The 12,525-nt window shown below is 38.9% G+C and overlaps 1 protein-coding gene across 1 annotated transcript in view; it reads right to left on the bottom strand.

Moving 5' to 3' along the window:
- Window positions 1-203: 203 nt before the first annotated feature.
- LOC308647553 (uncharacterized protein) overlaps window positions 204-12,525 on the bottom strand; it is a gene marked incomplete at both ends in the record, with an annotated part of 33,776 nt that continues 21,454 nt past the window's right edge. The window contains 4 exon segments of the mRNA XM_081291746.1: window positions 204-487; window positions 490-732; window positions 735-781; window positions 3,856-4,287. Coding sequence (XP_081147872.1) covers window positions 204-487; window positions 490-732; window positions 735-781; window positions 3,856-4,287 — 1,006 coding nt within the window.

Genomic DNA, 12,525 nt, shown 5'->3' with positions numbered 1-12,525 from the left:
TATACTCAGGCAGTAGCTAAGCAGATTACAGGCAACCACTAATGCAAATTCTGCTGTCTTTGCAGTGACCAATGAAGGAGTGGGCCATGGAGCAAGTGCAAGGACTGCAACAAATGGCCTCATGCCCAGGGCTGTGCCTATGAGGTAAGTAGCCTGTTGCACACATGCCCAGCACAGGGGAGCAGCCTGCCACTTAGACGCCCTTAACATATGCCATGTATGCAGTACTCCATGCACTTGTCCCCACAATTATTCAAGGCCACACGCTGGCCACACACTTTCCTCAGGGCCCCCTTTACCTCACTGTTCCTCAGACTGTAGATGAGAGGGTTCAGCATAGGGGTGAGGATGCTATACAAGGCTGACACCACCTTACCATGGTGAGCTGACCTGTAGGATTTAGGTCTCTTGTAGATAAAAATGGCAGCCCCATAAAAGAGCCCCACCACAGCCACGTGTGAGGAGCAGGTGGCAAAGGCCTTCTTCGGGCTTCTGGGGAGCACATGTGGAGGACCGCAGCCAGGATGAGACTGTAGGAGGTCAGGATGAGGCAGAAGGGCACCAGGATCATCAACACACAGCAGATGTACATGACATTCTCAAAGACAGATGTGTCAGCACAAGCCAAGCGCACCAGTGTGGGGGGTCTCACAGAAGAAATTATATGGCAATTATTTTGCCTGCTGCAAAATGGGAAGCTCAGGCCAACAACTGCCTGCATCAGCCCGTCAATGCTCCCAGGAACCAGGACCCCACGGTCATCCTCAGACACAGTGGCCAGCTCATGAGCATGGGATAGCGCAGAGGGTGGCATAAGGCCACATAGTGGTCATAGGACATGGTTGCTAAGAGGAAGCACTCTCCACCACCCAGAGTAAGAAGGAAGAGGAGCAAGGGGAAGGCTCCCAAAGCTTCTGTTTCCATGAGAACCTTTCCTTCCATCACTCACTTTTCTTTTCCAAGCACAAGTCCTGAAGTGACACTGACATCAAAGAGGAAAAAAAAGGTTTACTGCTCATGGTGCATGGAGGAAAATCTTCCCCTTGTCTCCATAGATAGTGAACACCCCTCCTCAGTCATATAGGAAGATAGCACATGTGGATAGATCTGTATCTTCCGTTCTGTATTTCAGTACGAGTGAACATTTGACATAATGTGAAAAGACAAACAATGTCTTACTGTCAAAATTCTGATTCACTTCTCTCCCACAACTGCACAGTTAGCCGGTCATACACTCAAGTTGATTCCCTGGGTTGTAAATGAATCCCCTTGGGGTAGTGGAAGGGCAGTTGCTGCTCAGAGCATGTGACTTCCTGATCCAGGGTCCACATCAAGCAGAACACTGCTCACAGTAGGCTGGGAATGGCAGAGCTCCTACCTTACCCACATGGCATTCACCAGTAAAAACAGGCACCAAGTCAGGGTCAGGGAAAGAAAGGGCCTTGATGAGCATCAGGAAGACAATTAGAAGAACAAAGCCCAGTGAAGGAGCAGTCTAAATTTACAATCAAAACACCAGCAACACAAGGGGGCGTGTACCCTGGTTCTCCTTAGTTCAAAGTTTGAAAGGCAAATCTATTAAAAATAACCATTATTTGTTCAAAAGTATGCAAGATACAAGGTTATAGATCATGTCAACTTGCCTTGTAAATATGAGGAAGGAGTGGAGTTAAAAATGGAGTATTCACATTTATGTATGTATATTTGTGAGGCTGGTGACAGAGCGCAGGTCCTTATGCATCCTAGAAAAGTGCTGTACAACTGAGACACACCTGTCTTGCTTTAATTATTTTTTTCTTTTTTTTTAAAGTAATCAAAATTAAGTAATCATTTGATTAATATAACCTGATATTACTGAATAATAGTCCCCATAGAGGTTTTGGTAATCACTAAGCAAAAAACCTGATGCAATGAAAACCAAAAGCAAAGATTCAAAACAGCAATAGATGCAATTGCTTAACAACATGGAATATAGTAAGAAAAAAATTAACATACAGCAAAAATAATAAAAACAAGGGAAAGTAATAACTTCTTACCTATTAATAATTACATCGTTTGAACATAAAATGAATAAATTGAACACACAATGAATAAATTCTTTGGTTATAAAACATTAAGCAGCTGAATGGTTAAAAGCCCCAAAGCACAACCCTATGTTCATCCAAGAGAACCCCTCATATGTGAGATCACACAAAGGAAAGTGTAGGAAAAAAGAGGATATTCCATGAATGGAAGCCAAAGAGAGCAGCCACCTAGGCTTCAGTTCAGATAAAATGACTGACACTGAAAGAAACAAGAGTTGAAGTCACCATCTTTATACAGGAGATGATTCAGCAGGAGAATAAAACATACCCAATATTATAAAGCAAGGCTGTTCACTGTGAGGACAGAGACAGCAGTGTCATAATGACAGGCACCTTCAACACCTGCCTTCAGCAATGGGAACCTCAACCAGATAGAAAACCAACATGGCAGCCCTGGGTTTAATTGTGACTGGAACCAAGTGGATGCAGTGGGCAAGCAAGAACATGGCACCTGACATGTTCTTATTCACAGACTCTGGCATCTCTTGGGATAGATTCCATATTAGGAAACAAAGAAATCTCAACAGTACCAAGAGGAACCTTGGTGTTAGACCAGAACAACAACAACAACAAAAAAATACCATTGACTCCAATTAAAATCAAATTAAAGCAAGCGTATTTTTTCAACCAGCTGGGCTGACTGTCCCAACAAAAACCACAGCAACAAGACAGCCCTGAAGCTTTCTTGCAGCCAAGTTTTATAGTCCAGAAATTTACACAAAGGGGGTTACAGATAACAAAACTCTGAAGAGCCATAACACAAAGGCTAGTTTACATTTTTGCTGGCCCCGACATCAGAATTTATGAAGGTCATTACAGCCTCAGTGAGGGTCCATTTCTGGCCAGAGAAGGCCAAGATTAATGAGGTGTCACTAAAGTTTAGAGAGGGCTGCTATCTGGTCAGAGAGAGCCAGGCATGTGTGAGTTCAAGGCACAAATGGGCAGGCATTCCAAGCAAGATCAGAATTTGCAGTAATTTATAGTAAAGCCAAAATTAGATTTTCATGTCTTTTAGTGAGATGGCTCCCAATTTTAAGAGGGAATCAGACTGGGTCTATCACTTGGTACAATGAAATCTTTGATTCACCAAACACTGCATAGAAATACCTTAAAAGCTAAAATGGCAAAGTGAAAACAAAATAAATTGATAGAACACAAAATCAGCAGATCAATAGAGAAAATAAACTAGTAATTTGTAAAGGCAGCATGAATCCATTTTGGGAGGTGCCATTTTGGTAAATCCTCGTGTTGGAATCACATAGCATGTGTCTTGCCCAGCCAATTTCTGAAGGCCCCCTTGACATCTTTATTCCTCACGCTGTAGATGAGGGGGTTCAGCACAGGAGTAAAGATGGTGTAAAATGCAGAGACTACTTTGCTGTGGCCCACTGAGTGGTAGGACTTGGGTCTCATGTAAATTACCATGAGGGTGCCATAGAACAGCCCCACCACAGCCAGGTGAGAGGAGCAGGTGGTGAAGGCTTTCTTTCTGGCTGCAGCAGAATTCATTCTTAACACAGCAGCCAGGATGAGACTGTATGAGGCCACAATGAGAGACAGAGGGATCAAGAGCATCAGGGTGCAGCAAACATACCTGAAAAGCTCAAAAACAGTGGTGTCTGCACAAGCTAGGCTCACCAACAAAGGTACCTCACAGAAGAAGTGGTCTATCTCCCTGGAGTGGCAGTAGGGGAAGCTCATAGTGGCACTGGCTTGCATCAGCCCATCAATTCCTCCCATAAGCCAGGAGCCTGCTACCAGTTGGGAACACAGCTTGTGGCTCATGAGAACATGGTAGCGCAATGGGTGGCATATGGCCACATAGCGGTCATAGGACATGGCTGACAGGAGGAAGCACTCTCCCCCTCCCAGAGTAAGGAACAGGAAGATCTGGGAACCACAGCCAGCAGGAGAAATGGACCTGGAGTTCAGCAGGTAGTTGGCTGCCATTTTGGGGATGATGGTGGAGACCAGCATCAAGTCCATGAGGGAGAGCTGGCTGAGCAGGAAGTACATGGGGGTGTGGAGTCTGGGGTCTGTGTGGATGAGCAGGATCATCAGGGCATTGCCCACCAGGGAGGCGATGAAGGTCATGAACACCAGAGAAAACAGGACTCGATGGGTCTGTGTGTGGTCAAAGAGCCCCAGAAGAATGAAGTTCATCCCTGTGGAATCAGTAGAGTTCTCCATGGCTGTGGGCAACCTGGAAGGCAGGAGAATGTCTGAGGAATTGGGCCTGGTTAAAATGAGGATCTGGAACGTCCTTAAAATGGCTTGATCATGTGACAGAAAGCCTTATCCTGGAGGCCTAGTTATTTAATTTTTCTTCTTTCCAGCAAAACATTTTCCTTAGCATTCACAATTCATAGCTGCCAGGAGTTTAGTATTTTCTCAATTCCAGCTAAATTACACAAAATGTATACACAGCTTTTATACAAGGCTCTCTCTCAGGCTGCAGCAGAGTGCTAGTCTGAGAAGGCTGCTGCTTTGGCCTGTCATGGCCAGTGTGGTGCCTTTCATGTCATCCTGGCCCAAAGAAGCCATGTTGTGTAATCCCAGGTTTCTACATTGGAATATCTCCCTGATGGAGGACTTTTGAATTCATGTAGATTAGTGGATGTTGCACTCTCTCTTGTGATTGTAACTTTTCAGTTTTCCCACACTTGTATTTAAGGCAGTTTCTGGAGATTTCCTTCAATACTAGGATGAATTGAAATTTAAAATTTAAATAAGAAATGTAAATAAAAATGTATAACCACTGAAATCAGACTTTGCTGTTTAGGAAAGAAAACATGACTAAATTTCTCTATTCCACAAAGGCAGGGGTGTGCCCCACCACGCCCACCTCCTCACCTGTTCACCACTTCTCCTCCTGACCAGGAGCCATTGGTCAGTACAGTACCCTCTGGAAAACTGTCTTCCACATCTAGTAGGTACTCAAAGAGCTGCTATGTTAGACTGAAAATTCCTATTTAAAAAGTTGATAATTTCATAAATAACATGAAGAAACAAACTGTGCTACTTGCAAGCTCTCACGCTTAAGTAATCCTATGTTCTTACAGACAGGAGACAAGTGCCAGTCTGTTAATTTGGTCCAAACAAACTTCTTTACTTGAAGTTAATGTTGAACCCTCAGCGTGGATTATGAACAGGACACAGAGCCTCTCCATTAATCACAGGATGGCTCTCTTGTAACTGAAACCTCCAGATGGCGTTTCTCTGCCATGATGTCCTGCATGGGTGAAAGGCTCTCTTCTCACACCTCAGTGAATTTATCTTCTCCTTACAAATTCAAGTTTGCACAGAGAGCAATATATTAATGATTACCAATAAAACAATGCAGGGCTTCAGTCATAATCTATGTGTAGCAGGCCATTTCTGGTTTATTTTTTTCAATTTAATTGAAAACCAAGATAAATTTTGTAAGTGGGCAGCACACCTCTGATAAACACTGCAGCTATAGTGACTAATGTAGTATGCCAACAATGCTCTTTAAATTTAAATACTTAGATGTTCTTGTTATCAAAACAGCCATTGTTATAAGTATCATAATATTTAACATTATTGTTATTATATTGAACATATTACTGTCACACCCTCTTAATTGCATATGTATGTATATGTACATCCAGTTTACCAATTCTTAATCACTGCTGCATCCGTTGGACATTATGCATATAGCATATTATACTTATAAATGCCTGGTTCCTCTGTAATACTCATATTGTGATCTATGTCCTTTACATGTGGTAAGAATTTCTATAGTAATCAATCTTAAATTGTTGTCTTTATTCTTGAGGATATATGAATCCCTTACTTTCTCACTATATTCAGCTGTCATTCTGTTTCAATTCCCGCATCTGTGATGTTGTTAGATATTTTCAGGAGCAGTAATAATTGCCAGACATAATACTGTGAAAATGAGTTTTGAGTCACATTTCCTATGATACCAAGGCAGAAACTGTTCTACTCCTTGACCCCTGGATTCATCTGCAAACCCATTGTGAAGTATTTTCCACTTCTTTCTATTGAAAATGTTTCTTACACATCTTGTTATCTATACACAATTGCTTTATTTTATCATTTATATACATTGCAGATGTCTTCCCTGAACTATTTTATAGAATCTAAACTTTTATTACACTATTTGGGACCAAAATTTGCATTATATATCCCCATATTGGTGCATTTACATGCTGTTACTCATATGTGGATGGGATGCATTATGTGAGTAGATTTTCAAATCTGAATGCTCTGCATAATTTTGGGATTAAGGTGCCACTGATTGCTATGTAAACTATATCCATAATCACTGTGAGTTTGGTATTGATTTTCACTGTTAGCAAATACTGCTATCATATATCTCAGTCTTACAAATGCACTGGTCCAAGCTTGTCTTCCCATTGCTTGGTGTGGATGGAAAGGCTGTGCTCTGTGACTGGCTCAACCACAGATGAAGGAGGGCTTGCTGTGGCTAAACCAGGCAGCACAGTGTACCGTGGACAGAGATGTAATTATGGGTGGCTGAGTTAGCCTGAGAGTGGAAGGAAAGCATCCAAGTCCTGCACAAATCTACTCAGAAAAGTTGTGTGAGATGTGGGCAGCTCACCAGCCCCTGAGACATGCCCTGGCAGGTCCCAGACTTGGGAGAACCTCACACTGCCCTGGAGGCTTCCAGTCCTGGCTTCTTGCTGCTGTGGGTTCACTTTTTAATCCATGTTTTATAAAATCAGCAACCGCTGTGCCAACACCAGCTTCCCACAAAATCTGCAGAGCATAAAACACTTTAATGTAATTTGCACTCTCTATTCATATGTGAAGAAGAAAATCATTTGACACTAAAAGTATTTCAAAACATTTTAGTGATCTGATGAACTTTTCACTCACTGAATATACCTTTCTATTTAAATTTCCACATGAAGTGTCCTGTGGAATGTCTGCATATTAACAAGTAGACACCTAAAATCCAGAAATTTATGTGAATTATTAAGAGAAATTCTAAAAATTAAAGCACTAATATGTATTTGTCTTCCTTTCCTTATCTCAATAGAATCATTTCTTTAATTATGTGCATACTGAAATACAGATTTGTGGTCTGGGGACTTAACCTTAAAAATCTATATATCTTACCAGTAGTTGGATAAAATTAGGCAACTTAAATCAATGTAAACCTCAACTTTATTCTGTACAGACTGGAGGGCCTAACAATATGTATTAGGATAGTATGCCCTTCTTTCATTGTTTGATGATTACAAAAGAAAATTTATGCAAAAACATTGTAGCATTAATGACCCTTCAGTTCCACAATACTACCCATAATTATTAGGTTTAGAATATTATTACAATTGGTCATGAATAGATATTACCTACCCAAATATTTTGGGAAAATAAATAAATACTTTAGGATTATAATATTGTTGAGTATATATGTGTGTACACACACACACACATATATATATATACATATATATGTATATATATATATATAAAAGAGTTTAAAAGACAATACTTTCGACATCATATTGGACTCTGAACTTTGTCTGTCTTTCATAAATTCTTTGAATATACAACAGTCCCACAGGAGAACCACTAATTTACTCATTGTAAGGCTATTATGCCCTTTATTAGTTTTGAAATTCTTCATAAATTACCAAATTAATTTTAATTAGTAAAGTTAATATTCTTAAAGAATTGAATTAGTAAAATTAATATGCTTAAAGAATTATTTTGAAATAATATATCATGGATATTTTCATGTACACAATAAGTTTCACATTTTTTTTCAAATTTGGAAGCAATAAGTCAAAATGATAAAATCCTAGAATGTGTTCATGACAAAAAAAAATGTTCTGGCCAAATGAATACAATTATGTGTGCCTCCATACATTTAATTTCAAGAAACATTTGTGGGGACAAAGAATTGTAGGTTCGCTGCCCTTTTCCTCTCTGTATTGAAAACAATAACATCCTGCTGTTGCTTATTTCCCTATTACATAAGCTTTGTGATTATGGAGAGCTCACTTCTTACATCTACAGAGTATGTCCACCCACTTCAGTGTGGCTCCCCAGAATGAGAAAAGCTGTAATCTTTCCACAGAAGGTGCATGTCACATATCTTGCTGACCAATACTTAGATTTGTCCTGAATAGGGTAGTTTTCTTCAATCAATCAAAGAATTTACCATAAAGCCCCCTTCACTAGGTCTCCCAGGGACAGAGTGGTAGCTTGGTTCCAACATGGATGATAACAGCGGTGGCAAATATCGCCCTAAGCCCCACTTGATCAAGGATTGTCTTATCTAATGTCACAACAGATAAATGAGGCAGACTGTGCTTACATTTTAGAATGGCAGATGTAGAAACAGAGTGCTTAGATGAATGGCTTTTTTGTTTTTTATTCCTGGAAAATCAAAGGGAAATGTTTGTTCTCAAACAGAACTAATTACTTTTTCCTTTGGCTTTTATACAAATAATACCTAGACATTTTCACAACACATTATTAGAGAACATGACTCCAGAATGCAGGCCTGAGAGAGTCCTCCTAGGTTTCCCCATTCCCAGGTTTCATTGCAATTACAACAGTGTCCAGACTCATGTACCGAATAAATCAAATAACATAAAATAAATAATGGACTTTCCAAAGCTTAGGCTGCATCCAAGGATAAGCTTTCTGGTAACTGACAAGTTAATTCAAGTAGGGCACACCACTGTGATTGTCATTCTCAGCAGATGCAGTGCCCCACACACCCTTATTGCACAAAGGAAGTAGGTGAGAAATACTTTATTAATTTACCACAAATGGAAACTCTTTGACTATAGGAATGCTGATCTAACCCATGGGAAGCAGTGGCTCTGTCCCCCTTGTAGTTTTAATCACTGGCCAACCCATCAGTGTGTTCCAGTGAACCCCCCCATTCCACAGGAGTGGGTTGAGGGCATGCAGGTGGGCTTGTGCATGACATTATTACTGGTTTCTACTATGGCAGTGACAGGTCCTGAGGGGTAGGCACACTTGCCACCCTGCCTGTCTGCAATCGGTGTTTTAAAATGTGGATAGAAGCCATATCCCAAAGTCATAAGGAAAACACAGGAGTGAAGACAGAGTGATTAATCTGTTACTGTTTCCTAGTCAGCTCTCACTTCATCATAGAAACCACTGCTCTCATCTACTCAAAAACTGCCACTGCTCCCGGAGTTAGGTGCACAGGTTTAAGTGAGAGGGTTCACTGCATTCATCTAACCCAGAGCTGAACCTGAGCATCTTTCAATGCTCCTGAATTCCCCATCACCAATATTTTTTGTCTAATTTCAACCTGATAAAATGAAATCATTTAATTTAAGCATAGAAAATATGTAGTCTCTGTAGAAATTGACAGGTCTAATACAATTACTGTGTTTATTTATGTGCTCACATTCAGACTTCAGTTTCTCCTGATACTATGCACTCACTGCCTCTTTGAAGAGCTTACTATCAACTACACTGTGAGAATTTAAAAATATAATTTGTTCATTAACATGGGGTGAAAATGTAGACCTAACCTCATACCTGGAAATAACCTAAAGGAAAGAAAGCACCTTGAGTACACTGAAGTTGTCGCTTCTTTAAGTTCCTTTTCAATAGACAATGAGAACTATTATACAACTATGAAATTGTTACCAGGGAAACCATAGTGACAGTCACAGTGATCAAGCTATTTGACAGAGGAAACAGCTATGTTTTGCAAATTTTACAAAACGTGTTTGCAGAGAGTAAAGGAAAGTTAAGAGATTATTGGATGAGATCAAGATATTTTAATTCTTGATTTTAAAATTATGATACAGGCCTTAAAAATATTTAAAAAAAATTGACAGCGACGGCAGCTTTAGAGAACACTACCTCTTTCCAGCACTCAGGTTAAGTCTTGGCACTGACCTGCCTACTGAGCAGCCACTGTGCAGGGCCCGGATCTCCCAGGCTCTGGCCCTGGACCACTGTGTACTTGTATAAAAGGCTCTGATGCTTGTGTAAAATGAGAGGCACCCATCCAAAGTCCTAGAGCACCTTACCATCAGGCTTGGGAAGTCTCAACAGGAGCATGTTCACTAGGATGGGGTGACAAGACATTTTCTCTGCTTATTAGCTCAATGCAGATGATTCTCAAATCCCAGGATATTGGATCCCTGAAGCAAACTTCCTGCAGGGCCAGTGCATTGTTATCACCAGGATATGATTCATTGAAAGGAGGCAGATTTCCAACAATAAATGAGATGGTATTTGTAAATGAATTCTCTCTTTCCTGGGAATGCAATCCACTCTGTTGGCCAGTACTTTAGCAATATCCATGTGATCTCAAAGTTACAGAGGATAGAGTGTTTTAGAGATACCTTGCTCTAAAATATATTCTTTTAAATATTTTAAATATATTAATATTTAATTAATATTTAAATATATTAATGTTTAATATATTTAAATATATTATTTTAAAGTGGAAAATTTGGACTGAATTCTGCTCAAGAAAAAAAAAAGTTGGGCTGGGGATGTGGCTCAAGCGGTAGCGTGCTCGCCTGGCATGCGTGCGGCCCAGGTTTGATCCTCAGCACCACATACAAACAACGATGTTGTGTCCGCCAAAAACTGAAAAATAAATATTAAAAAATTATCACTCCTCTCTCTCTCTCTCTCTCTAAAAAAAAAGAAAGAAAATAAAATGTTGTGAAAGAAGAAATTCTTCTGATAACAAAATAAGTCAAAGTAAAAACCAAAATAATTAATCTCTAAATATTTTATTTTGAACCATTGTCTTGGAGTTGAATTTTTACTTAATTAGTTTTTTCCTTGGCTTTTATACAAATAATATCTAGACATTTTTACAATACATAAATATTGTAGGTACAATTATTTTATTTGTAAAATTACAGCTTTGCAAGCTTGCCACATGTCTTGTCTGAAAATTATTATAGGTTTATAAAAATTCACCAGTTAAAGATAAAACATATCATCTGATCACCTGAAACCTCATTTTTGATAATCTATTTTATCATTTTTCATCTAATATTTTATATTTTAGCATAAAAATGTTTCTATAAAAAATTCAGATTCTCAATGTCATCATTCTTCTAATGGAATTGGAAGACTGTGTTAAAGGGCATACTCTAGGACTCCGGTTATGGTTCAGTTGTAGAGTGATTGCTTAAGATTCATGAGGCACTGGCTTCTATACCTAGCACAATATAAAAATAATAAACAAAACAAAATACATAGTATAATCAACATGTAAATTTTATTGTTTCAAATAAAATGAAAGAGGCTGAAGATATATTACACAAATACACAAATAGTAAAAACAGTTCATCTTCAGCCATGGAATTAAAGTGAGTATTTGAAAATATATGACAAACAACTGAATATGTAATTTCATTTTTTATACTAAATTTTATATAGCATTTAAAATGTCATATATGGTGTATGATTGAACTACCACCTTGGGTTCATTGGGCAGACTACATGTTTTATTATTTATTTCCAAGAAAATAACATCCAGTTAACAAAATAAAAAACAAAATCAGACAGTAAACTAATAAAAAAAAATATAGAACTCTAACAACCATCAGGGAAAGCCAAGCTAAAAACAAAAAAAGTTATAAACACACTCACTAAATGTTCTAAAATTTTTTTAAAAATGTCTGTTAACAATGGAAATGTAAAATTAATAGCCTCTTTCAGAGAACAAGTCAAGAAAAAGTTCACCATCCGTCTACCAAAATAATAGTAATTAAAACAACAACAACAACTTTTGATCCCACAAAGGAGCTTTAATTTTACAGATCCAAACTGAACATAGTCCAGACATCCTCCAAAACACATGGGGTAACATATTGTGGCATTTTAGACAATAGAAGACCTGTAGGAATTAAACAGGGTGAAAAACTGCTGAGAGCAGAGTTGCAGAGGAGTCTTTGAGAGAAAAACACAGGATGTAGGACTGTTCATCATGGGGTTCGAAGGACAAGAATAGAACAGGCCAAACTAAACAATGGGATAAACAGCAGACTCATGGTTGTTCTTGAGGATGCTTCGCTGGTGGTGGGGGGGACTTGGGAGGTTGGTGCATGTAACCTTTCTTGATTACAGCGTAGACTATTAGGCTAGTGTTTATTGAAATTGCTTGAAAGAAAAGGCTGGGTTGTGAGCATTGTACTTCTTAAAAAGTATACCTCAGTTGAAACATAGATAATAATCCCAAAATTGCTGGAATAGTGAATTCACTTTTTGAGTAAAAGCTCATTAAAACATGCAGATTTAATGATAAAATAAAATGTGGGGGGCAGATATACAGATCCAAAGGAATCCAGTAGTTCTCCCTTATCTCTGGTTTTGTGCACCAGAGACTCAGTTACCTGCAATCAACTACAAACTGAAAACTTAAAATTAAAAAATCCAGAAATACATATTCCATAAGTAT

Source organism: Spermophilus citellus, assembly GCF_964194105.1.
Source record: "Spermophilus citellus genome assembly, chromosome: 1".
Classification (NCBI taxonomy): Eukaryota; Metazoa; Chordata; class Mammalia; order Rodentia; family Sciuridae; genus Spermophilus; species Spermophilus citellus.
This window is presented reverse-complemented; position numbering and strand designations above follow the sequence as displayed.